The sequence below is a fragment of the Panthera uncia genome, chromosome D4, assembly GCF_023721935.1.
Source record: "Panthera uncia isolate 11264 chromosome D4, Puncia_PCG_1.0, whole genome shotgun sequence".
In the NCBI taxonomy this organism is placed as follows: domain Eukaryota; kingdom Metazoa; phylum Chordata; class Mammalia; order Carnivora; family Felidae; genus Panthera; species Panthera uncia.
Window position 1 is genome coordinate 12946923 of NC_064807.1, and position 27918 is coordinate 12974840.

Genomic DNA, 27918 nt, shown 5'->3' on the forward strand with positions numbered 1-27918 from the left:
GACGGCATCTAATAGATACTGCATCCTTTTTTCTGAAAGAGAACTAAAACCTAAGAGACTAAGGGTATTTTAACTGGTTGGTAATGAAGGCAAGGGTGAATTTGTGGATTTGTAGGAATCCATTTTTGTATGGATCCCGATGTATTTTCTCACTCACTGTAGCTTTGGGAGTAGGATTGCTCGAGAGCTCTTGAACGTGCAGTGGACTTGACAGAGAGTAATTCTTCCAGAAAAGACCTGCCCTGATGACTGTAGTTCCAGGGGGAAATGCAGAAGAATCATCACACAAGCGTGCCTTCCCTACAGCGTAGGGAATGGGTTGGTGGAGCGCGTTGAGCAGAGTTGCAGAGCCCTCTGGTGGACGTTTGCTTGACCACATTCATTTTAGCAGCTCAGATTGGGAAGGCCCCTGACTCTGGCTTTGAACTTCAAGCAAGTCATATGGGGGGTGGGGTTATGATGGCTCCTTTAACAAGGTGGGGATGTGGGGAGTACAGAGGGGCCCACACCCTCAACCCGAAGGACAAGAAATATATTCAGCCCACTTCAGTGATTCCTAGGGTTGGTGGAGAGGCTGGTGCTCAGCAGGTGCATAATAAATGTTGAGAAGGAATAAAGTGGAGGATAGATTAATGAATGGAAGCGTAGTTCCTTCTACAGCTGCTGAAATGCATTTGGAGAATCATAGGTATTGGATGATAGTGCCAAAGAGACCCAGAGTAAGGAGTTGCAATGGGAGTTAAAAGTGGAAAAATGGGAAAATTTGAAAACTCTCGTTTATAGGGTCGAGGAAAGAGACATGTAAACAGTGTCGAAGACAACTCTTCTTGGACAAGAGATCTGTTGGCAAAAGCTAGAGCAAACCCTGAGCAGGCGTGAAGTGATGACCCTATAAAACCCACACTATGACGCCTCCCCAGGTTTGCCACCGGCCCTCGAGGCCGAGTCCATTATTTCTGTGCAGCATAGAGAAAACGGTTTCTGGCTTAATTTGGATCCCTAGCATCGCCCCTCCCTTCTACTCACAAAGGTAACCGACCACTGTTTTTCTCCTATGTTCTCCTTTATGAAAGCAGTTACCTCTCTCATCTTCTCTATCCCCAGGGTGAATATGTACGAAATGACGATCCATTCCTGCGTGGAAGGCCAGCGCTCCATCTTCACTAACACGATATAGTTGAAGAGCATCAAGTATCCGATGTACGCCAGCTGTAAGGAAACACAATACAGGGTTCTGGCTACGGAGACCCGGGAGCCCGGCCCTTGGGCAAGGCCGCCGCATGGCAGAACAGAGCAAGGTCAGCAAGCAGGACTCAGAATTCACAACAAAATGAACTTCAAGGCTTTAAACTATTCAAAGAATTTAAGAAAATGACTATAATATTTGAAATAATGTGATGTGCTATCTTCCTTTTGTCCCTTACATGTGTCCCTGGGTCCAGTACTTTGCCTTTACTTCTGTGCCATGATGCATCCTTTTTGTTTGGCTATTACCGTTTCTTGTGTCTTTCTGGCTAAAAAGGGGACCTCTTCTCTCAGTGCTACTCTTGTTCATGCATAAGCCTCAGGTTCTTTTTTTTTTTTTCTTTTTAAGTTTATTTGTTTATTTTGGGAGAGAGAGAGAAAATGAGTAGGGGATGGGCAGAGACAGAAGGAGAGAGAGAATCCCAAAGAGGCGGGGCTGGATCCGAGGACTGTGAAATCACAACCGGAGCTGAAATCAAGTGTCAGACACTCAACCGACTGAGCCACCCAGGCGCCCGGAGCCTCAGGTTCTTGAACTAGGGCACACAGTGGATTTGTGCCTAATGAATGCCAGGTAGGTGAAATGTCTGTAGGAAGGAAAGGAAGGCACATACTATACTTGTAAACTGGTCAAACCAACATAAAAATAGACTGGATTTTATCTTGAAGTCCCACTTGAATTGTTTTCTGAGTTAATGTCTTCTTTTTTTCTCCTCCTCCTCCCTTAATGTGCTTGGCTTAGCAGTGCCCTGGGAGGATTTTATCCATTTTCTATAGCAACACCTCCCCACCCTATCCAAGTTGGGATAGTCCTCCCTGGTTTCTGCTTCTTTGAAAGAAAACAAGAGAAGATAAAGCAATTTATAGAAAGGAATGGGTCTGTGTAGCCAACTGTGGCTTGGAGGGGGGCGTAAGCCTCATGGGGCTCTGGCCCGGAGGCTGAATCCCGATAGCATTGGCTGAGGTGCTGGGTGTCCGCCGAAAACCCCTGGGGGCTCAGGTTTAGTGACTGTCACTGGAGGACTCGGTTATGTCTAGATGAGTGCGTGGAGTGTAGGAGGGCTGGTGGGGTTCTTGTGTCAGGGCCTGCGGAACCTCTGGAGAAAAACTCCTCCTCGGGGAAATGGCATACGAGCTCAACCTTCTCTAGGCAACGCTTCAAGCTGAGTAAGGCGCTCGCTGGCTTTCGGGGCCCCGGGGGCTGTGAGCAGGAAGTGAGAGCGGGTTTATTCCTGTCTGCACTCTTCAGAGCCCACAGAGCAAAGAATAGGACACAGTGTGGGCAAAAGGGTGGAGGCCTTGGAGATACAGTGCGACTCTGGAGCCCTGCAGGCACCTTAGCAGGTGGGGAAAGGTACAGCCTGACTGCGAGACAGAAAGGGGAACTGGCGGCCCCACAGAGCTCGAGAAACGTTCCTTTCTCTGCTAATGGGGCCGCTCGCTGTCTTTCTTCCTTCCTTTCCTTTTTTAATAAAATGGATACATAGATTCTGAATAGGAGTCAAAGGTATTTTTAAAGCCCCTATGATGACGCATTTACAGACACAACCATATAATTTCTGGTCTCTTGCGTGGTGAACATATGTCAGAGTTCAGTGAGATCAGGAGTGGAAGCATGAGGACAGCTGTGGAGAGGCTGTTCCTTCTCCACCTTGCGCTCTTGTCTGCTCACCCCTTCAGGGACTGTCACTTAACAAAATTTTAAGGTGTTTTTTTTTTTTTTTTTTTTTTTGAGAGAAAGACAAGGTGTGAGTGGGGGAGGGGCAGAGAGAGGGAGACACAGAATCCAAAGGAGGTTCCAGGCTCTGAGCTGTCCGCACAGAGCCCGACCCGGGGCTCAGACTCACGAGCCTCGAGATCATGACCTGAGCCGAAGTCAGACGCTTAATTGACGGAGCCACCCAGGTGCCCCTCACGGACTGTCACTTTAATCCACACCTCGGCCCCCACTCCTTCCCTCTGGGGCTGTTAGCACAGTGTGGAAACCTCACCTGAGGCTTCTGCTCTACTTGAAATCATGTGGGATACTGTTTAAAATGCAATTTGGTTCATATGGTTCCTGTTTACCGTTATACACGGGCATCCACTCTCGGTCCCCACGAGTACTGTATTTCACAAGACACAGCGGACTTCAATAGCGAAACTCTAAAACATATTCTCAGCCTCCTTCTGGCCTGAAATCCTTCTTTCTGGTTGCTTCCTTTTGTTTGTTGGGTCATATTTATTGCTTCTAGGGGAAATGAGTCTCTCTAACTGCCCTGGTTTTTATTATTTCACCCAATTCATTGTGACACATTCCAAAGAACTATCTTCTCTTGTCACACGCAGGCCCAGTGACACCCACACAATTCTTCCAGAACCTCTGCATTTTAGTATTTAAGCATCTCTTCCAATCTGCCTCTGTCCTCCGAATACAGGTCTAGTGTATTGGTTTGGCTGAAGGAATGTAGATGCAGTCAGGGAAACTTGGATTTAAATCCTAGCTCGAGTATTTCTAAGCTGTATCATTTCGTGTACATCAATGCACCTGCCTGGGCCTCCATCCTGTGAAATGGAGACGATGGCTACTGACCTTACAGAGCTTTTGGAAGGATTGGGGGGGGTGAGTTTGGGGGGGGGGAGAATATATATCTATCTCCCTTTTTAAAAAATGTTTATTTATTTTTGAGAGAGAGGTGGGGGAGGAGCAGAGAGTGAGGGAGACAGAGGATCTGAAGTGGGCTCTGCGCTGACAGGAGACAGCCCGATGCAGGGCTCGAACTCATGAACCGTGAGTTCACCACCTGAGCCAGAGTCAGACGCTTAACCGACTGAGCCACCCAGGCGCCCCTGTATCTAGTTCCTAACAGTTGTAGAGGCCAAATGAATGGTGGCTAAAATAATTATTTGCTTCTTTTTTCAAGCAACTTCCATTCCTCGTCTCCTCTTACCTCAGTACTTGTTTCCTTTTGGTCTGGTTAACTAGCCATACCTCTCCTTTTTTAAATTGCCCTCCTTACTGCTTATGCTTCTTCCACGATCAGCCTGTTATTTGTTATTTTTTTTTTTTTTTTGAGAGAGCCAGTGAGTGGGGGAAGGACAGAAGGAGAGAAAGAGAGAGAATCTTAAGCAGGCTCCAGGCCCAGCACGGAGCTCGACGCAGGGCTTGATCTCACAACCTTGGGATCATGACCTGAGCCACTATCACGAGTTGGACCCTCAGCCCCTTGAGCCACTCAAATGCCCCTCAGCCTCTTCTTTAAATCCAGTTACTCTATAATGCTTTTCTTTCCATGTTCAAGCTATAATATAACATTTTGGGACAACTCTCAAAATATAGACTTCCAAAAATATGACTTTAAACATGTTTAAATGGCACAACAGAGGACTGTCTGCTGTCTGAGAAGCAACCTATCTTAGAACTCACCAACATTCATGGGGTCTAGCTACAGATTACCTTAACATGACATGCTTTAAAATTGTGTGTGTCTACACACATATATTCTGTGAGCTTTAACAAGTTGTGTGTAGAATGCCAAAACTTTGAACAGAAACATAACCTCATGATGCTTATTTAAGTCAGTAGGCATCCTCTAAGGATTTGCATTTTATTTGCTCATATATTCTTTTTATACATTTTCCATTAACCAAGATGCTCAACTCCCAAACTATGCAATGAAAGCACCAGAGCTTTCTTCAGGTTGTGTGGATCCCTGGTGAGCTTTCTCCTCCTGCCCCTGGAGAGGGGAGGGGGCACAGTGGTGTTCAAACAGAGGCAGGAGTCTGTCCTTGCTGGAGAAGCCCAGAGCATATCCCTTGCCCTCTGACTTGGTTCCTCTTTTATAACTTGCAACGGTGTCCTTTCCAGCTGGGCACTTGAAATGACTCTCATCACAGACCAGATCTGCGAGCCAGCTGGATCCCTGCCTCCTTTCTTCTTGGAACAGAAGAGGACCCAACCTGGCCTTCTGGAAACTTGCTAAGATATGGAAGTGAACTTATGTGGAAATGAGGTGTGTTCCCTCTTTCAGAAACTTGGGAGTGTACACAGAAGGAGATATTTTTGGAAACCAGAGTGGGAAATACTCTTATAGGAAGGAACACATCCGAAAGCAAATGGGAGGTTTGATCTAAAGCGAATTTTACTGTTAAGCATCTCTGGGGAGGGGACTTAAAAATCTGGCATTCCTCATCTCCATGCACTTCCTCGAGGCTTAGGCTTTGTAAACACACAGCTATGGATTTCTGGAAGTCATTATGTAAACACTAACAACATGACTGGGGTGTCCAGTCCAATGGGTTTGCTGAGTCTACCGTCAGCTGCGCAGAAGGGAGCTGGACACACAGGCTCCACTTCTCGGAGACATCTGATACAAGGAGAGCAGTGTGTCCCAAGCTTCCTGGACTAGAAGACTCACTTGGGGAGCTTGTTAAACATATAGCCTCTTCAGCAACTCCTTGGAGATTAGATTTCATGGGTCTGTGATAGGGCCACGATGTGCATTTCTAACAAAATTCTTTATCATCCAAGAAGTTTTGGAAAAAAATACTGGGCCTTCTGTCTGGGGCAGTGGTTCTTAACCCTCGCTACTCATTACAAACACCTGGGTCCTTTGAAATAGTCTGAAGCTTTGGTTGTGCCCAGACCAATGATGTCAGAATCTCAGAATAGAGAACCCAGGTACCTTAAAATTTTTTTTAAATAGATAAATAGGTGGATTAAATAGAACCCAGGTGTTGTTGTTTTTTAAAGCACTCCAGGCGATCCCAATATGTAGTCAAGACTGAAAACCACTGTCCAAGGCATTTGTGACTTAAAAGTATCTTGGCCAACAAATTGTCACAGCTGAATAAATGGGGACTAAGGGAATCAAGGAAATAAAGTTAATGCTGAACAATGATCAAGAAAAGAGAGAGAGAGAGAGAGAGAGATGTCTTAGATAGGACAAATGAGTCTTGTATTTGTAAAGGTGATAGGTAATTCTTTATACTATTATTTCTATTAGTTCTTTTATGCTCTAGATAAGGAGTTAACAAATTTCTTCTGTAAAGGACCACAGAGTTCATTTTTAAGGCTTTCAGAGCCTGACAGTCTTTCTATAGCAAGTAATTGACTCAACAGTTGTTAGTACAAAAGCAGTCAGATTATTGGTAAACGAATGAGTTTGGTTGTGTTCCAATAAAACTTGATTTATGGACACTGAAGTGTGAGTTTCATATAATTTTCACGTATGATAAAGTATTCTTCCTTTGATTTTATTTCAATTTTAAAAATGTAAAAACCATTCTTAGCTCACAGTCCACCATAATAGGCCTGGATCTGGGACTTGATTTGGCCTGTGGGAATATAGTTTGCCAAGCCCTGTTCTAGGCTGGGGTAATTGAGGCATCCTGGTATAAAAGGAAGGACAGAAGTGGGTGTAAAATGTAGTAAAATTATCTTTTTTTTTTGGTAAAATTATTACCTTGATAAACTATTAAATTAGGGAAAATATATGTAAAGAATTTATAACAGTGCCTCACAGTAGGTGTTCAAAAAATGATATCATAACTATTGGGTGGATGGATGAATAAAAACACGGACTATTGCCATGCAATGTGACTAGCCTAGGAATAAAAACAGTTACATTTATATTGTGCTTACACGTTCCAAGCACTGTTCTAAGTGCTTTACATATTTTAACACATTTAATCTTTACTAAACCCTACAAAGTAGGTACTATTATTATCCCCATCTTAAGGAATCTTGGCACAGAGCACTAAAGTAACTTGTTTGAGGTCACACAGTAATGCTAAGGGGCCCAGACAGGATCTCTGCTCAGCCTGTCTTACCCCAAAGTCCATGCTTGTCACCCACTAAGTTGTTTCCTGCAAGGTAAATTTAATATCTGCATAAAATATATAAATGGAAATTATTTTTGCACGTCTTAATTTTTTCGGGGGAGAATTATTTTCTATTTTTAGTATTCACAAACCTGAATTTTTACTTCACTAAAAAAATCTAATATTTATATTTCAATTATATCTTCTTTCAAGACCATAGTTTACAACAGTAGTTTTCAGCTGGTAGCAAAGTAAGTCCATAAAGGGACATTTGGCGATGTCCAGAGACATTGTGGTTGTCATATGTGGGGGCTGGAGAGTGCTCCTGGCATCTAGTGAACTGAGGCCAGAGGTGCTCCTGGACATGGTACAGTACACAGGACAGTCCTCCTAAGCAGAGAATTTTTCTGCGCCCCATGCGAACAGTGCTGAGACTCAGAAAGCCTCACTGAAAGGCAGCATTAAGTGCTGGCATACGGGACCACACGCATGCACAGAAACACCTCATCTGGTCATTTGAGTCATCTTGGCCTCAGACTAGGATTTTCCTTTGCTGACTCAGGTGCCTGGTGGGTAGCTGGTTGTGAGAAAGGCCAAAAATACAGACACCTGTCCCTCATCTGGCACAGGGCCACTGTGACTGGAGAGAACCAGAGATGACCTGGGGGAAGCTCATCTTCATGAAAAACAGAAGTAGGAAACCAAGAGTCTAGCCATTTCTATCATATCAAGAGGCTATTTCAGGGACAAGATTTCATCCTGTGGACACAAAATATTTGCAGGGTGTGCACGGAACAATCTTCACTGTGACTGTAGTTACTTCAAGTAGTTTTTGCTGCTTTGGTTGGCATGTTGTTTCATCATGTCTGAACAAGAAAGGCTGTTTGATGACACTAGCAGATTGGGAGTAGTTACACACTTAGGCTACCAACCTTTAGTGGCGTTACTTTGAAAACTCTGCTCAGCCCTTACCCTTCAAATGTTCCCTACCCCCAGGATTGGCATCTAAAATGGGCAACTCCGATCCAGCGCTCATCCATCCAGAACACACAAGTGTTTTATAAAATGACATCTATTTTTTTGCTAGACTCATACTCGTCCCACCTCTATTTCTGTTAGTTCTCACTTTTACCATTTCCTTTATTTTCTGCAAGGAGGAGAAATGCAGAAGCTGTAGAAGCCGCCTCACAAACTCCACACATCTTACAGAACTCTTGGGAAAAGCTTTCATCCCTGCCTGTGTGATCCTTATATTATGACTCACAGAGGAAACCACAAGGGTGCACGTGAAATTGACATTGGCTCTTTGTGGTCACCCATTAGGAAGAAGAAAAAGGAAGATGCTTACAGTGTAGAACCAGAACTTCACGATGGGTGCGTTGTAGAATTCATAGATTTTTCTGCCCAGGGGGATTAACCGGTGTCTGCTCTGAACTTCCTCTTCATCCTTCTTTCTGGAAGACTCCCCATTGTTTCGTCCCAACATCGCCTACAGTGGAAGAGAATTGACACCATCATGGCAGGGCTCTGGAGAGCATGCGATTCAGTGTACTCATTTTACACATCAGGAATGCATGCTCATAGAACCTAAGGGTTTTATCCAAGGTCCCCAGAGATTCACAGGTTGTGCCTTCCCTAGGTGTGCATTTGTGTCATATATAGAATCAAAGGTATTTGCCTGGGATGGAAGGTCTTAGGGATATCTGTTACCATTATCTTCTCTTCTGCCATGGGAGCTCTGGAAGATTCCATAATGGAAGATACCAGAGTTCTGAGAGGAGAAAGAGCATAGCCTCGGAAGGCCAGGAATCTCTTTTCTTTCCACCCCCTCCCCATAGTAGTGAGACAAGCAGATCTGGGTTTGAATTCTGTCTACTCATGCTAATGACTCTTAAGTAAACACAAACAAATAAACAAACAAACACACTGGACCAGTAATATCTAACTTACCCAAAGGTTACGAGTATTAGAGAGGTTATCTGAAGTGCCTGGAGCTTAGTTAGGTTAGAAACCTCTCCTCAACCCTTAGGCATAAACCTTGGTTCCCTGATCTCAAACTTCATAAAACCCAAATTACTGCTGGGATTAGTTTCATGGCGACTTCTAAGCACAATGCCTTCCTCTGCATGGGAGATTCTGCTGGGTGGGACTAGAAGTCAGGCCTGACCTGGAGAGGCCTCATTGCCAAGCTGTTGGAAGTTTCCTTACGAATCGAATTATTTCCTTCTCACCCATGTCAACAGCAGCGGCAAAAATGACAATAAAACATCACAAAAAAGGCAGACTTTGAGAAAAGGCAGATGCATGCCTGTCTGGGTAGCAAGTGGCAGGATGAGTCAAATATGGCTGAAGATCCTACTGGTGAAGAGTTCCAGACTTTGAGTCATTCAGAAGGAGGACTGAATCCTCTCTTGGATGCTCAGAATCCATGGCACCCGGGGTAAATCTTTTAACCGCTCTGAATCTTAGTTTCTTTATCTTTAAATTGGAGGTAATAATGGCACCTGCTATAGGATTGGTCTACAAATAAATAAGCATTTGGCACTTAATAAGTGCTCTGTGTATACTAGCTAGTGTTTAGTTACAATGAACTGAGACTTTTCTTGGATAGTCTTGACGAAAATAATCTGGTTGGGAATTTCTAGCCAGGAAAAAGAAAAGTGTTATTAGGGCTCTATTATAGCATAATTTCTTGACTTTAGTTTTTTGGTATTATTCTAAGACAAGGTTAGTTCTACCATGTTTGGGAAATGAGATTTTTATTAAGTGTAAGAACAGGGCAAATCCTTCTAACTACTCAGTGACTGACAAGGATTTAGGATAGGAAAAAGGAGTGGGATACAGGTTTAGAGTTGAGAGATCTAATTATAGAAATCATTTGTTTATCTTGAATTTGAGAGCAGATAATTCTGGTTTCAAACCACCTTACTCAAGATATACAAATAGTTCCAACTACTTTTGTCATTGCCTCAACTATCCACCTTCTCAAATATGTAACAATCGCAAATGATGAACCTGTAACCAATAGGATTTCTGGAGAAGGTAACAAGGCAACTTCCATTCCTTTAAAGCCTCTATGGCTAGGAAATTACCTTGACTTAATGAATAGGTAAGATCCCATTCGATGGCCTATCCAAGCCTTTATTTTGATCAGTGACCTGGGTCAATCTCCATGATGGATATGGCACGTTTGACTTCTATCAATATTGACCGCTGACCTCAAGAAAATCTGAGCTACCTCCTTCTATAATTTATAATTTATGTAACATAATTACCCTGCTTCTGTTGTGCTTCTTTATTTGCTCAATAATGCAATACAATTTGGGGACATAATGGGATGTTAGTAAAGGCAGCTGGGGAGTTGTAGGCATCTTGGACAGTGACATCTTGGGGTAAACTCTAGAAAGAGTGGCTTCCCCAACAGAGTTGAGACAATGCCCTGGGTCTCTGGACATGTTGGAGCTTTATTAGGCAGAGTGCAAAAACACGTATCTGGCAATGCAGGTGAAAAAAAACAAAAACAACACGGCCTATCTTGCTTTCATTATTCAGATACGTTCCCAAATGAATGCATTTTTTAAAAGCTTTTCTTTTGTGGGCTTAAGTAAAGCATTTTCTAAATTTCATTAATTCCAGCCTAAGCAGCTTAACTGACTGATTTTCTTAATTTCTCTTCCCAGTAGTCAAACATTTCCTTTGACTACATTCCTTAAGCAGAATGTAATAGGGTCAAATACAGGCAACACTACATAATATGGATTTGAGAATTTTTGCTGGCTGGACACAGATGTCAAGTCTGGGAAAGATCCATTGAAGTCAACTAGGCCACTAAAGGCTACTGATAATGAAATTGAAGCTCATATTTTGTATATAATTTTGGAGGGGCCAGGGGAAAATGCTCCCATCCAAGAAAGGATATGTTGGTTTAGCACCGAACTTCAAATATCTTTCCTATGAAAGGAGTGGAGGTGTCAGCACGCTGCATTCTCCAATCTTCTCCAGGGTAAGGAACACCAGTGCTCCAGCAGGGACAGAATTTGTCATTAGGGTCAAAAGAGTCTCCACCTTAAAGATATCTGCTATCCAGCCCTAACTTTACCAGTCCACAAAATCCCTTCTTCCTTTCCTTCTAGCTGTTTCTGCCTGTGGGGAAGAAGCCCAGGCAGTAGAGCTAGTGTGAGGTCTTTCCCTCAGGTTCTCAGTAAACAACAGCAGGGTCTATTCTCTGGGAAGCAGACTTTGCTCTCAGTCGAGAGATGCATCCTTTAGTGTGATTTCATGAAGGATCGGGTTCTCAAAGCTCCACATGGCGCAGGAGAAGGGAGATGCCTTCTTTGTTTTCTTCCTTGAGACCCACCCAGAGAGAACTGTGATTCAGCTTGTGGCTGCCTTCATAGGGTCCTTCCTTGAGGCTTCAAGGCCAAGTCATACTTGACGTAGGAGGACCGTGCATTATTTTTGGATTCTTTCTGCTATGAGGTAGACCAAACCAAGTGAATGCCTACATTTGAGACTAAGAAGAAATTCTCTGCCTCCCTGAGGCTATAGGCTAAAAGCATGGCCAATGGGATCTCTATGTCTGGGTTCTAATCCTGGCCTTGGAATTAATTAGCTAGGTAACCTTGGGCAATTTAACTTCTCTGAGTCTCAGCTTCCTCACCTGTAAAATGGATAATAACAGTACCTACCCCATGGGATTTTTGTGAGGATTCCATGAGTACGGGCACGCCAAACATTTAGTGCCATCCTAACAATATTCGCAAACATTTATCAAGGTTCACAATATGCCAGGCCCCAGTCTACAGAAGTGATGTGCATACTTTTTAAACTGCAAAACTGCCTGTGAGCGAGACAATGTTATCATTCCCATGTTAGAGGTTAAGAAACGGTGTCCAAGGTCTCACAGTGAGTAGGTGTTGGGGCAGGATTCTGGCTCCAGAATGAACACTCTTTACCCCTCTAATAAAGATTTGGTATTATTAGTACTACTGTTTCTGTTAATGGTTAAAATATCATTCTCTATCCTTGAAGGATTCAGAGGCCAAAATTATAGTAAGATCTTTAGGGAAGACAGTCATCTGATCCTGTCACAGAGGCGAGCAGGCGCCTCCACTAGTTTTTATAAGAATCCTGAAATGGAAAACCAACACTGGCTTTTAACCCTTTGAGTCAAAAACTGTGAATAATTGGTCAATCAAAAGAGTGGCCAGATGCTTATACCCTGCTGTACTCGGGGCTGGGATTGTTTCCTTTTGGAAGGAAATACTGTTGATCTGGAGGAAAAACAATTCACAGGGTGCTCCCACTAGTATACTAATGGAAAGGGCCTTTTGTCACCTGAGCAAAACCAATTCTGGTTTTCTCTCCTTACAGGTTTTTTGAGTCATCACAGTCATTGCTCAGGGTGGTGGGGAGGGTGGGGGATATCAGGGAAGTCCTATGGAGCTGTCGCGCGATGTCTCCAAAGCTCCGAAGCCCTGTTTGTCTCTTTAACAGCATGTGACATTTTTAGACTTTGGACATGATCCAGTAGCGGTCACACTGCTCAGGCGGGGGTTGCAGGAAGCTGTCCCATGCCCAGTTGCCCCTTCTCGCTGCAGAATAAAGCATCCATGTTCTATAATTATACCAGAAGGGCTAATAAAAGCCTTCCATACAAACCTCAAAATTCAATTAGTCCTGCATGTGTGAGCCTGACCCTGAAGACAGATAAAGGCGTAGCATCTGATCACCAGAAGGGCTCCAGCCCAGTGTGGCTCGGCTGGCTGCCCCCACATACATTCCTTTGCCTTCTTCGTATGCTAAGACTGCCCCAGCACCTGCTCCTTTATAAAGCGTGGCTTGTTTGGACAACTGGGGGTGCCTGGCTTTTGGATTTCACTGGGTTGTCCTGTGACCCTGGCTGAAGGATTTTGCACAGAAATAGTCCCTATTGTTATGTTATCTGTGCCTAGAGAAGACACTTTTGTAATACTCTGGTCTCACACTTAAATGAAAGCACCTGGTTGGAGGGTGACCTTGGGAGTCACTGAGTCTTAAGTTGTATCAACAGGAAAGGTGGAGTAGGCTTGCCGCCCGCGGACAAGGACGGGATAGTTTTCCTTACTGTCAGTTCCATATCCTCCTCATCTTTTTCCTTTGTGGGCTTCTCTGGCTCTTCTGGTTCCTTTTCTTGGAGGTGGATTTCCTGGGCCTGAGACATATACGGCATGTCGTCTTTGTTCTTGAACTCCAAGCTGAGAATTGAAGGAGGAAGTAGAATTCCCAGAATTACCTAAAGTAATAATAATGATAATAATAATAATCACATTTAAAGGATTAAGATGAGGGTGGTTTTTTTTTTTCTTAGAATCAGAGGGCCTAGGGTGGTGGGGTGTGTGTGTGAGTGCACACGTGCGTGTGGGCACACGTGTGTGCCCTGAGTGAGGCACCTGCACATGTTAACACGCAGAGGGTCACTCGTGCCCATCCGGGAACTGTTATGCACAGTAGTAGCTGTGCATAACAGCACATAGTAGTTTTTGGAGAAAAGGAGCATCTTGCCCAAATCCACCCAATTAACACCCACTTTGCATGGGGGAAGCTGAGGAGAATGAGGGGCCCTGCTGAAGGCAAAAGTGGGAAAGAATTCAGACTTTCATTTAGCCATTAGTGCTTGGCTTTGTGAAATCAATTCAAATGCATGTCCACTGGCATTTGTTTGCTAACACATCAAGTGGAGTCATCTGGGTATCTCTGTGTCCTAAGTTGACCTTGAGAAAATCCAAGTGGGAAAGCATGTTTTCATTTCGGAGTATTCCCCTGGCACTTGCTACTGCACAACAGAAACACACACACACACACACACACACACACACACACACACACACACGTGGGCTTTGTATTCACCATGAGAATCCCCTACACAAATACTCCAGGAAGCCCAGCACTGTGTTTCTATCATGTATAAACAATATGCTTCAGCCTCCATGTGATGGTAATAAATACATGGACCCTTCTCACGAGAGGGCAATCTCATTCTCCATTTGTTTTTCATTTTTTTAACGTTTATTTATTTTTGAGAGAGAGAGAGAGAGAGCGCATGCGCGTGAGTGGGGGAGGGGCAGAGAGAAAGGGAGACACAGAATTGGAAGCAGGCTCCAGGCTCTAAGCGGGCAGCACAGAGCCCCATGTAGGCTCGAACTCACAAACTGTGAGATCATGACCTGAGCTGAAGTTGGACGCTTAACCGATTGAGCCACCCAGTGCCCCTCATTCTCCATTTGAATGATAATCCCACACTTGATTTGTCTTCCCCAGATCTTCTCCCGCCTCTTCACCCAATCACTAAACTGGTTCTGCTCTATAAGTCTTCTGAATATGAACTTCCTTGAAGGAACTGCACCAAGGTGAGGGCTCAGAGAGATCCTGAACAGTGAGTGAAAATGAACCGCAAGTAATGAGGCAGGGGCGGCCTGTGCTTGAATGTCCACAAGGACTCTGGAGCCGCTAAGGGAAAAGGGAGGGTGGTGACCCTGAACTCAGGGTGACTGGCAGGCCTGAGAAGGCTCGGGTGGCATGCTGGCAGTCTCGAGGGGACATGACACCCTGTCCTCGGATCTGAGAGCCAGGCTTGGCGGTCACTGGTAGTGCAGCTATAGGGTGCCCATGACCCACTTCATGGAGCTCTTCTGAGACTCTGGGGCCAAGAACCTACAGGGAGGATGGCATGGGGGAGGGGTGCTGGTTCCATCAGGGTGGCCTTAGCCGATTGCTCTGGCCTTTTTGCCTTGGGCTGACCTCAGAGTTGCCTAGACCAGGAATTTCCCAGGTAAAATATGAGCCTGGCTTCAGTTGTAACAGCCACAAACTCTAAACAGAGAAAGCATTTGAAAACTCCTTTCAGTCTTTTCTCTCCCATTTTCTCTTTCTTTTGCTTCTTCCAATTAAATGTCTTCCTTGTAAAACACTGAGGAAAACATGAAGAAGCAAAGCCACACATCATCCCATGTCTTGTACCTTCAGCCCCCAAGGCAACCACTACAAACACTTGGCTCTGTATCCTCCCTGGTTTCTTAAAAAAATTAAAACTTATACAGATATAACTGTGCATGTACAGGCTTAGAGAAACCTAAAATGGACTCAGGCTCTACATAACTGGTCTGCAACGTGTTTTTCATCAGTTAAGAACAGACCAAGATGATCTAGCAACATCTTTACACATAAACCCATCTCATTTTTATTTCAGGTGAAAACATTTCTCAAGCATAGCTGGGGGGAGCCAAGGTGTCTATGACAAGGTACAAAGGAGGGCCAAGGCATTGAGGTTTGCACGGCCACGCAAGGTTGCCCGGTACGCGGTTCCTGGTGCAGCATGGCTTATACCAGAGCAAATGGTACCTCTTATGGTACCTGTGTGTGACCATCCCCTTTGGATCTTTTGCAAAATACTAATGTTTAGGCATGCCATCTCCAGAGGTTCTGACTTAGCAGAACTTGGGGTAGGCTGTAGTCTCTGTATGAAAAAAACAAAACAAAACTATATAGAAGATTTTGAGTCACGGTTGGGGCTTAAAACCACCCTCCTGAGATAAGAAAATGCCTAGTTCCACCAGCTCGGAAAGCTCCAAACCAACCCTCTGGTCCTCACAGCCAACAGGGCCTTCTGGGCGCGCTGACCTTGAGGCCCGAGTTCTTGCGCATGCGCAGCCGGCCCATCCACATGTCGGTGAGCAGCATCTGGCTGCACGTGTGTGCGATGAAGTCGCGGTGCTTGGCAGCCACAGCAAGCTGCAGGCAGGTGGCGTTGCTCCAGTTCTTGAGCTCATACGTCAGCAGTTTCATGGCCAGCTGTTCGTCCTGCTTATAGGACTGGTCGAGGAGCTCCACCGCCAGCTGGCCGAAGTCCCTGAAAGACAGAATGTGAGGGGTTGTCCTTTGGCCATCTTGGAGACTTGGATGATGAAAGTGGGGGCCCACTGGCCAGGCCACAAAAGGGGGTTACTGTGTGGCTCCATTGTTGCTCATAGGGTATAGTCTGTTCACTCGTTCATCTAGCCAACACCCATGAAGCATCCACCATGTGCTAGGTACTGTGTTTAGAACTGGGGGGTATAAGCCGAACAGGACATGCTCCTGGTACCCAAGGCCCCCAATTCAAGGCGACGGATGGGGGAGGCAGATCAAACCAAATCAACGAGTAGAGTGTGGTAGGTCTTCTTACACGTGAGAGACCTCAGTTCATAGCTGAGCCTTATCAATCACAAGCTTGTGATCCTGGACAAGTTAATTAAATTCTCTGAGTTTCACTTTCTTCAGCTTTAAAATATGCATAATAGGGGCACCTGGGTGACTTAGTCGGTTAAGAGTCTGACTTCAGCTCAGGTCAGGAGTTCGAGCCCCACTTCAGGCTCGGTGCTGACATCTCAGAGCCTGGAGCCTGCTTCAGATTCTGTGTCTTCCCCTCTCTCTCTGCCTCTCGCCTGCTCATGCTCTGTCTCTGTCTCTGTCTCTCTCTCTCAAAATAAATAAATAAATATTGAAAAAAAATTTAAATATAAAATATGCATAATAAGAGGATGTACCTCTTGAGGCAGTTGAGAGGCTGAAATAAAATCTACATATCTGTGAGGACTTCCGTATCTAGCACTGTTTGCCATAAATGTTAACTATTGGTGTCCACCCTCTGTGTGTACCACTGAGGTGACCCTACCTCTGCCGAATGGTTTGGGTAGCTCAGACCCTCCAGTATTTGGGGCCTGCCTCCTCTTCTTGCCCCCTCTTGACCACCCCATTTGCTGGGCTGGCCCACCTGGAGTTGTGGTTCAGTTCCTGGGAGATGTCATCAACCATGTCATTCTCAGATGCCTCGTGAGCCATGGCTTTGCAGAGCTTGCAGGCCACCAGGGCCTTGGCCATGGCCTCCTCGCCATGCTGCCAGAAGAACAAGGCCATCTTCTGCCTCTTCATCAGGACGGCCCACACCATCAGCTCATGGAAAGGGAAAGGGAAGTGGTTGATCTCAGGGTCATCCAAGTCAATGTCAACCTCTTCTTCTCGCTTCTTGGTTGTCTTTCTTCCTCGCCTCAAGGGAACATCATCCTGTCATTTTAGGGAAAAAAACAGAGGTGGAGTGAGAAATGAGTCAACTAAATGTATCAGATGGTTGTTTACTGTATATGTACTATGGACCCTGCTCTGGGATTCATACAGAATGAACTAGCCTTTCCCAGCACCTATCCCAGAAGCACTCACTCCTAACTTTAAAATAAGATCAGCCCTATTGGAACATGTCAGTGTTGTACTTCAACTTTTAGTAAGTATTTTTCAGTGGGTATTTTTCAATTTCCCTTCCTTCCTTCCTTTACTTTTGTCCGCTTTTTTTTTTCCCCTACGTGTAAGGTTATTTGTGCCTCATGATGGACAGCACTACCCTTTTCTCTGAAAGGACAAAGACATCCTATACTTGCAGGTGCCTAAGCCACAATACCCACATGAACAAAAGCTGGGAAACAGATAATCTATCTCGAGTTTCTACATACCTCTCAGGTGCATTTGTGAAGTATTTCTGGCCTTTGGATCAGTTGCCATTTGTAAACACCCATGAATAGATTTCACTTACTGGAATTTATATGCTTCCTTGGTTATCGAGTTAGTATTTCAAATACGATTTATTTTCTTGCTAATGTAACCTCAGGGTGGAATTTTCAAAGCTACTGTGACTTGCCCTCTCAACACTGGGAAAAAGTCCACTTCCTTATTTTAGAATCATGTACTAAGCCTTACCAATTGAATGAATATATATATGTCAATTATTTATATATATGTATATATATATAGTATATGAGTGAATATATATGAATGAATATATATAAAGAACATATGAATGAATATTTATGAATATATTAATGAATAATGAATATATATACATATATATAAATAATTGACATTAATAATTTGGGCAAATACTCACCTCCATTCCCAGTAGTTTCAAGGCTTTGGGCTGTTTAAAAAAATGTTATACATAAAGTTAGATCTTTCTTTATAGAGGTAAGAAAAGAATCCTATTATATCTTAACCAGGTAACAGAACATCTCTATGGTACCACATAGCATTTATTCATTTCACTAAATAAAATGCTACAAAAGGAACCTATTTATAGAAATTCTAGAATTAGGGATTTAGTGATTTTAGTGAATCATAGAAAATTAGATATCTAGAGGGGCACAATGAGATTGCCCCAGGGTAGAGCCTGCAGATTTATAATCTGTTTCATGGACCAAAATTTCTTCCATCTTCCTAGAACCATCTTATTTAGTTGACATCTCCATGATCTCAGGCACTTGGGTAAGCCATGAAATGTTCACTCAAACCATGAGATGTTTCTCAAACCTCTGAAATACCTCTGTTACCTGGAGACTTGGAATATTACTGAGAATATATGTTCAGATACTTCACGTCGCCTATGCAGCTGTCCAGTAGAGCAAAGGGTCATGGGGCCACAAGGGCATGTGCCGATGGTAGCAAAAGGTGCTCAGTGGTGTGGAAAGTGCCAGCACATACTGTAGCATCAATGGTCACGCTGGGAATGTGCAAAATAGCCACAGGCCAAGACGGAGAGAGAAGACAACTCAGCAGATTACAGCCCTTGATTTATATCTAATGAGTGGAGGCACAAAATTACATCTCAGGGGTCAGGGATTCCCATTCTGTGTTAAATGTTACAGAATGGTTGAGTGCTCTCTTGAAAGTTGAGTAAAATAGTAAGGTTGCAGCCCTTACCATTCCTCCAAATTTGATTTGACCACTCAAGTAGGAATAGCTTGGACCTTGCCTCTCTCCGTTTCTTTCCTTTTAGCTTCTGAAGTGCCCAGCAGTTTGAAATTTGTGTGATTTTTTTTTCATATTTATACTTCCTGGTGTTTTCAAAGTGGCCTCGTAGCACCACAAAATACTTTCAAAATCAGAAGACAAGCCTCATTAAAAATAAAAATCATGCCAACCACCAGCTAGTGTAACAGCTCTCCAAATGCGGTCCAGGAACCCTGTGATGTCTGGGTCTCTGTGAAGTCAAGGTGTTTTCCTAATAATACTAAGATGTTACTTGTCTTTGACACTGTGTTAACATTTGCAATGATGGCATAAAAGAATGGTGACTAAAATGGTAGGGTGGGGGGTGGCAGGAATGAAGGCAGTGGCACCAAACTTTACTAGCGGTCATTAGGTCCCATTGTTATGCACTTGAAATTTAAAAACAAACAAAAATCCAGTTTTTACTTAAGAAGCCCTTGATGAGGCCTAAAAAAATATTAACTTTATTAAATCTCTATCTTCGATGCTAAAGAAATGTCTTTTCAGGGTTTTGAGGGACGAAATGGCAAGTATGGGTTAAGCGCTTTCCTTACATACTGAGCTATGATGGGTTGTCCTGAGGACAAACACGCAGTTCCTTGGCTTGTGGCCACATCGTTTCATGCACTGTCTGCTAGAAGGAATGACTGCCAGACAAACTATGTTTATTTAGTCTTGGACATTTGGCAGATATTTTTGGAAATGGCCGAAGTGGGGCTATTGTTTTAAGGAAAGTAACTGATGGTATTTGTTGCCAATGGCAAAATTCAAAATTTTCCAAGCAGCAATTAGAAAAAAAGGAGAATTTTTGAAAACTTGTATATCCTTTCCCCCATGACCTTGACAGTTTTTCAGAAGTTAAAGACTTTTCTGACAAGATTGGAAGGGATATTAATGAATGTGAGTTTTTGAAATTGTTTAACGAAATGTGTCAACAGTGAGATCTGTATAACTCAGCAAACCAATATTTTACAATGACCAATCCTTAATGTTACAAGATCCATGCACAGTGTAAGATCAACCAATGAATTTTTTTTTAATTTTTTTTTAACGTTTTATTTATTTTTGAGACAGAGACAGAGCATGAACAGGGAGGGGGCAGAGAGAGAGGGAGACACAGAATCTGAAACAGGCTCCAGGCTCTGAGCTGTCAGCACAGAGCCCGACGCGGGGCTCGAACTCATGGACCGCGAGATCATGACCTGAGTTGAAGTCGGACGCTTAACCGACTGAGCCACCCAGGCGCCCCATCAACCAATGAATTTTAAAGTAACAGAGTATAAAAAGTTCACTGAAGCTATTTCAGATTTCGTGTTGCAACTAATCATTAAGAAACTGCCACTTGTGGGGTGCCTGGGTGCCTCAGTCAGTTAAGCGTCTGGCTTTGGGTCAGGTCATGATCTCATGGTTCATAAGTTCAAGCCCAGTGTCTGTGCTGACAGCTGGATCCTGCTTCAGATTCTGTGTCTTCCTCTATCTCTGCCCTCCCCTGCTTGAGCTCTCTTTCTGTCTTTTAAAAGTAAATAAACATTAAAAAAAAAAAAAACAAAACCTGCCACTTGTTGAATTTTGATGTATGTAACTTCAAAAAAGAATATCTATAATATCTGTAAAGATTATTAAAATGCTCCTTCTCTCTCTCTCTATATATATATGTATATACTTGTCATATTTGTTACATGTCTGTATGAAGTCAGCTTTTCTTTGTATATTTCAACCAAAACATCTGGCAACAGACTGAATGCAAAGGTAGATATGAGAATGTAGCTGTCTTCTATTAGCTAGATATTACAGAAATATGAAAAAAGGGTACAACAATGCTACTCTTATCACAAAAGTCGTTATTTTTCATAAATACATTATTTATGCTAACATCTAATGGGCTTCTTATGGTTAACTTAAAATGAATTAATATTCACTATTAATGAATAAATATTTTTAAGTCTTTACTTTCTAACATGATTATACCCATAGATAGAACTCCCATACATAAGAGCTTTTGGGGGTCCAGGCGTCCTCAATAATTTTTAAAGGTATAAATAGACCCCAAGACCAAAAACCTTGAAAACCACTGAGGTAGATAAGATTAATTTGACTTTCATTATTATTCCCTGATCATTAAGGCTCACTCCCAGTTGCCAGTTTCTTATTTTAATTGGACCTGCTGGGGAAGAGAAAGGAGTGTATCAACCAATACATTGCCTTTTTTTCTTTCCTCCTTTTGAAGGATTTGGGAGGGAGGAAGAGGTGGGTAGACCAGTTGCCTTCTTATCTGAGATGCTCCTTGGAGATAACGAAGCCACACCCCACATGTGTCGTGCCCTAGTCCTCCCAGGAGTCCAGAAGAGGAAACTTGCTGCAAAACTCACCCTCTTGGGGCCAAAGAGATTGTGGTAGAGCGTCCGGAAGCGCTTGCGCGTGTAGTTGCAGCGATAAGCCCCGCCCATCAGGTACTCTATCACCAGGCCGATGTCAATCAGGCTGATTCTATAGTCTGGGGGCAGGTTCCCCTATCAGGGAAGAAGGAAAACACACACACAAACACATCCAAAAGACAGCATGGTTTACTAGGGATTCTATGCCATGTGTTCTGTAACTATTTTAGAGTAAAAAAAATAATTAAAAAAGAAACATATGAATGTATTATTATGCTGGTTAATTAATTCACCTTAAAATAGATCCAACCGAAACCTGGATATTCTCGCTTGGAAAGAAGACATAAGTTAAATAAGAAGATGCAGTAATCGTCGGCAATAACAGAAAATCAAAATATTTATTCAAGTCTTCAGCTGGGGAGAAAAAAACACCAGTGTAGCAGAAAGAAACACAAGGCTTGACATGGCAAATGCTACAAGTCCTAGTCGCTAGCAACTCCTTTCCCCCAGATGTTCTCCGGGCCCCCTGCGTCAGCCTCTGGCCCAGGCTTGTTACCTCTCTCTTGCTGACCTCTTCATGCTCACTAAATGAAGACTCCTTCCAGAAGATGGTTGTTATTACCAGGGCCTGCATCAGGTGGGCTCTGCTCAGAGTTCAGATCTCCCTTGGGAAGACCTCTATTAACAATGAAACAAATTTGGCACCTTTTTCACAGGAGGAGAGCAGATGGATGTCAGGATGAAGTCATTTAGGAGCACCCCTGGTGGTTATTAAGAGAAACGCGGTGGCATCAGAAGAGATTCTATCAAGGGAATATTTATTTTCCCAGAATTAAGCAGATTTTGGATATTTTCTTTCAAAGAGTGCTTCTTATGGGGTAAGTTTCAGCTGCTTGCATATATAGGTGCGAAAAAACAAGAGGTTTTACCATTGTCTACTCATTACTGGCTTCTATACCTAAAAGGTGCTCTATAGGGTCTAAGGAAAGATACTGGCTCTGCTAGGTCAAGGAAGGATTAATTCCATTTGTGGGAAGTTCTGAGCACACAGTGAGTTTCAAAGGGTGTGATTAATTAATTCACTGTCTGGTTTATTTCCTTGATGCAAAAGTATGCCCTGTACCATGAATGGCAAGGGTACCACACTGTGTAGGGAGCCGTTGCACTATGCCCTTGGATATATATAGGAGAAGCACGAGGGCTTTGTCTACTTTTGTCCTTAATGGAGGACTCACTCCAGATGCTGTGTGAGATTTGGTGGTGGTTATTCAATTTCGGTGGCATCAGAACCACCTGGGAAACTTGGTGACAGTACAAAGGCCTGGCCCCTGTCCTGCTTCAATGTATGGGCCTCTACATGATTTATTAGCTCTCCAGGTGATTCTGATATACGCCAAAGTTTGTGGAATCGCTGTTCTAGTAACAAAGTTCGGGTGGGCTCACATGACAAAATCGGAAAATTTACAGTGTATAGTCATCATTAGGAAATCAGCTTAAATTGTTTTGCTAACGGAGGGTAGCAAAATGTATGCTTCCTCGGCTTTGCTATGGTCAACAGCATACATTTGTAAGGGGTTCAGGGTTAGAGGTGGCCCACTGTATCCTCCCTATCAAACCCATAGCCTTAATTGCTTTATTGATCTTTGTATCCCCAGTGCCTTTTATAGTGGCTGGTGTGTGGTAGGCATTCAGAAAGTTTGCTGGTAAGAATGTGAATGAGTAAAACAGTGAAATTAATGGATGTGGTTGGGATCAAGTCTCAGTTTCAGGTTTTTCAGTACTGTGTTCTTGTCAGTATTGGAACTAACTGGCCACAGTCTGTGAGTCATCCTGTTTGGGATAGCCCCGTATCACCGTGGAAACTGACTTGAAATACGCCTATCGCTCCGTTGGTGTTCTCAGTGGAGTAGGAACGAGAAGGAATGAATGGAGAGCAAATGAAGCAGCAGCCTGAGCACAGGAGATCCTGGTGCTGCTCTTTAGACTCCCTTGCCGCCCCCGACCCTTCCTAGCCCTGCCCATCAAGCTCCACCTCTCCCTTGGCTTGGGGCACAAAGCAGGCTTGGGGACCCAATTTGAGGCAGCTGAGCAAAGCCATCACACTTGGGGTGGAAGCACTTTGTGTTACAGAACCCCTCTCATCCTTGACCTTGGCTCATCATTATCCCAACCAAAATGTCCCTTCCTAAAGATGGTCTTATTCTCCTCCCCAACCATTCTCAGAATTTTGGAATCTCCTCTGAGGACTCTCTCATGAATCTGCCTGTGTTGGCAAGTTAAGCTATCCTCAGGTGGTCAGACAAGACCAAGTGTCTGACTTCTTTATGCAAAGCATGGCAAAAACAGAGAAAAGGGAACTTTGAGGAAGTCTTTAGATAGTAACTTTTCATGCACTGCCCTTTCCATAAACATGAAACTGAATTTACAAATATTACTCATGCAATCACTTTTCTCCATTGTTTTGGGACTGCTTAACAAGGCTGTGGGTTTCTGGATCATCAGCTGTACCTGACAGTTAGACAGGCCTGTTATTTCAAGAGTCAAAGAACCCTGAAGTCTGGACCCTTCTGGGTCTGCCTCATCTCATCTGCGTCTACAAGGATGACCCACAGAAGAGGCTCCGCATTTGTGTTATTTTCCTGGGCACTGTGAGGCAGGCAGGGTGGAGAACCCTGGCTGTGAATCAACTGCCCTGGGCTTCTTTCTGTCTGTCCTTCGTAAATCAACTGGTTTCCCTCAAGGCTTCCCTGTAAAATGGGTGCAAATCTATGGCTCCTATGGTCTCTATATAATGCTTGAGTCCCAGGGTTCAGAAAATTCCCTAAAAGATTTTGTGTGATGCTACTGAAGAGCAATCATACCAAGTCGATGAATTTGTGCCTTATTTTTAATCCTGTAAGAATTCTCTAAATTTGAATCATGAGTAACAGCAAACCTAACACCTATGTATATTTTCTTTTGAGAAACCTATGTGTGAACATCAGTTTGAATTCTAAGAACGAGACACCAATATTGCCTGAAGTGAGTGGCAATAATTATGCTTTTGAATTGTCTAGAAGAGTGGGGGGTTATCAGGAAAGGGATCGTGGTAAAATTCGATAAAAATTTGAGACGGGCCAGTAAAATATTTTTGGCAAATGATTTTATTCACAAAGGGCTACTAGGTTTATATACAACAAGAGAAAGTGCTGGAGTCTTTTTTTTTTTTTTGTAGGCACTTCTCATATAAAGCTTTATTATTTTCAAGTGATTTAAATGTGATCTGGGCTGAAGTAGGAGAAAGGATTTAGTGAGCGTTCTGGGTTCTGCTTAGCTTTGAGCCAATGCCTTAAAGGAACTGGCCTGCATTTCTGTTTGACCACAAGGGGGCGATGTTCACCTAACCGAAGCCGGTGAGGGTTCCACCAGCATTTAGGTGCCTGTTCTGTTTTATATGAGTAATAAGGCGATGCAAATGAAAACAGCAGATTGGAGGATTTAGAAATAAGGAGAGTCAGATGCCCTTGTTAAAGTGATATCTGGAGGAGGGAGAGCTTACTTTACCAAGTAATGTGTCTGAAAGCCTGCAAGACTGATTGCATCTGTCCTCATCGCCCCCTCCCCCACCAGCACCGAGGCCTGGAAAGCAGAGAAATTAAGGGAAATTAGTTTCACAATTTTCACTAGGAAGAATGGAAACCTTTTGGGGAAGAAGAAATAGGTTTCATATAATTTGTAGAATCGGGTGCAATTTCGGTCTCTTGCGACATATCTGTGCTGGGTGAACTTGGAGGGGGCTGGTAACATTGGGGCATGTCTGAGGTGCTGTGCCGATGGCCGTGGCCACCTGTGACCTCAGATGTCAAAGATGCAGAGAACACCCAGCGTATGACCCGGCAGTGGAAATAGCGCTGGGCCAGCACGGTGGCCCTAGCTCTGCCTCTCTGTGAACGTGAGGAGATCACTTCCTTCCTCTGTTCCTCAGTTTACACTCTGAAAACAGGCACTTGGGACAGAGTTACTTCTAAGGTCCCGTCTATTTCTAGAGGTCCGATTGTCTGACCACTGCCTGGCAGGCTGCTCTTTTTTTTCTATGCTGCTAGGTCACCGCGCAAAGATTCTTGTCCAGAACTCGCACCGTTGGTGGGGTTTCCACTAATCGCCCCTGAAATCTGGTTAGTGGAACTGGGAGCCCAGAGACAGGCATGGTGTTGTGCTCATCACATCCACCTCCTCTGGAAAAAGCAGAGAACGTGAACGGCACCTCATATACCACAGGTAATGTCCAAAAACCTTCTGGAGGAGTCTTCCTATGCTTGGATGCTTTTCAAATGGGAATTCAAGAATGACACTGGAATAATGCCCCTTTGGTCTGTTGTTTCTATTAGTCTCTCCTCCCTTTTTTGGTATTTACTTTGGCAATTGGTAATGCCTGCACACTTATGTCCCATTTCATGCCTTACCAGCATGCGGCAAGCTGTGTGACTCAAATACTTTGATTCACAGAGTGAAACAGAGAAGCTTGGCTCCATTGGTAGGTACCATCTGACAACCTGAAAACGTTGTCTCTTTTTCTCAAGCCATGAGCCGCTACTCTGAAATTTTCATCCATGCCCTCCTAAAGGTGACTTTTAATTAAAAGAATAGTTTAAATGCATGTATTAGATCGGCTCTTGTAAATAAAATCTTTTTCAGAAGTCAGCTCATGACGTTCACCATCAGATTTCAGCTGTTTGGGAAACACATTTCGTGGAAACTTATAACAAGCCTTCAAAACGGGCTTGTTTCATTCTAATGTATGTCGGGTATAAAATGGTTGCTGGTTGTCAGGTTTGCCAAGGAAGAGGGGAGAAAAGACTACTCTGGCAAAAGTTCATGGACAAAGAGGACATTCCCACAATAGTTGGCATGGTTATACACCGAGCAACCTTTTATTTTATTTTTTTAAGTCTTATTTATTTAAGTAGTCTCTATACTGAGTGTGGGGCTTGAACTCACAACCCTGAGATCAAGAGTTGCATGCTCTCCCAACTGAGCCAGCCAGGTGCCCCTAGAGCAGGCAGCCTTTAAAAAAATAAAAATGCTTTTGGAAATCTGCATGAATTTGGCTGATGGGATTATGAAAATGTCCTTTCTTTACCTAACGAGGGTCTGAAATACTTTTCTCCCACCTCTCCATTCTGCAAAGCCCTGTCTTAATTCCCATGTGAATGAATTTTAAGCTATCATAATTTCACAACTACTTCTATATAATACTCAGATATCACCCCCCCCCCCCGCCCCTTGGTGGGGAATGAGAGTCCAGGTAATCTGAAGTCTTAGGACATGTAAGTTAAGAAGGAAAAACTAGTACTTGAAAACATACAGAGGCACAAATTGAGCAGACAGTTAGCTTCTAAAAATGGCAAGTTAGATTTCACGGAAAAGCAGACAGACTCGGGCCACTCTGCTGTAATGTAGCATTGGTGAGTCCCATGGATTTATGCAGGAAAACAGGGGACTGGGTTGGCCTTTATCATTTCAAATTTCTGATTGTTGCTGAATAACAAACTGTTGACCTCATTGCTCCCCTGGTATAAATAATGTGAGATTTTTGAAACTAGCTTGGGAGCATTTCTCCGAATTCAGTTCTGTTGATGTCAAAGGAGAATTCGACTTGGAGAGACCATACTGATAAACGTAGGACCAGCTGATTATTCTTAAATGCACTCCCTGGGTCCGTAAGAGCTCTTTGCATTTTATCTCATAGACATAGCATCAAACACTGTGTTTACGGTTCAGAATAGCATTTTTTATCAGGGCTTAGCACTTACTGGTTCACTTTTTTTTTCTTTTTGTCACAGATCATATCAATTAACATGTAATATAAAGTCTTGTAATCTTAAAGCACAAAGCGCATGCTAACTATCAAGTTCTTTAATTTTGAAAATTGCTTCCACTGCCCAAGGTTTTCTTAGCATTTTAAAGCCTGTCTCCTTTCCCACATAAAAGGATGAATTGTTCCTATAAGCCAGTTCAGAACTATCCTGGACCATTTGTAATCATTTTTTTCCACTTAATAAATCAGTACCTAAATGAATCTTTATGTATTTTTGCTCCAATATTTGGATCACACTTAAAAATAAAGCTGCTCCTAATACTCCTTCCTCCCGAACCCTAACCATCATGGTCTTTCTTGTTAGTTTCTATTACTTTTGGAGTCCATCTTTAGCTGAGATGTTTTAAAAAACCCTTCCCTTAAATATACATGCCTTCTAATGCAAGTGACAGGGGCAAATGTAGGCAGCTAATGAGATTTCAGAAGGGAGAAAATGATATTGTAAAGCAGAGTCCTACAAAGAAGAGAACCTAATAGGAGGGGTTTTGATCATTTATACTCAGTATAATCTAACTGCAAAAATCCCTTTGGAAATCAGTGAAGATATCGAAAAACTAGGAGTTGGAGGTGAATCAGTGACTTTATTTGAAGGCTTAAATTGGCCGATGGCTGGGATTGAGGGACAAAGGCATAGCTGTCGCCCTAGAAAGACTCACAATTCCTGCAGTGACACAGATTAGCTCAAGGTGAGGGGGACAATGTCTTATTTATTATTAAAAAACCCTCAGGACATTTTATTGAATGTGAGCAACATATATCTTGGCAAAGAATATGTGTTAAATGTGTACATTGAATCTTTTGAGACACTTC

At 43.3% G+C, this 27918-nt stretch overlaps 1 protein-coding gene across 1 annotated transcript in view; it reads right to left on the minus strand.

The window, feature by feature from the left end:
• The window catches only part of TRPM3 (transient receptor potential cation channel subfamily M member 3), a 252426-nt gene that overhangs the window by 60448 nt on the left and 164060 nt on the right, over positions 1 to 27918 (minus strand). The window contains exons 14-20 of the mRNA XM_049632685.1: positions 21246 to 21386; positions 17999 to 18028; positions 16838 to 17127; positions 15706 to 15934; positions 13154 to 13321; positions 8396 to 8536; positions 1081 to 1209 (exon numbers count right to left, since the gene is read on the minus strand). Of these exons, the coding sequence (XP_049488642.1) occupies positions 1081 to 1209; positions 8396 to 8536; positions 13154 to 13321; positions 15706 to 15934; positions 16838 to 17127; positions 17999 to 18028; positions 21246 to 21386 (1128 nt within the window). The remainder of the gene's footprint in view (positions 1 to 1080; positions 1210 to 8395; positions 8537 to 13153; positions 13322 to 15705; positions 15935 to 16837; positions 17128 to 17998; positions 18029 to 21245; positions 21387 to 27918) is intronic.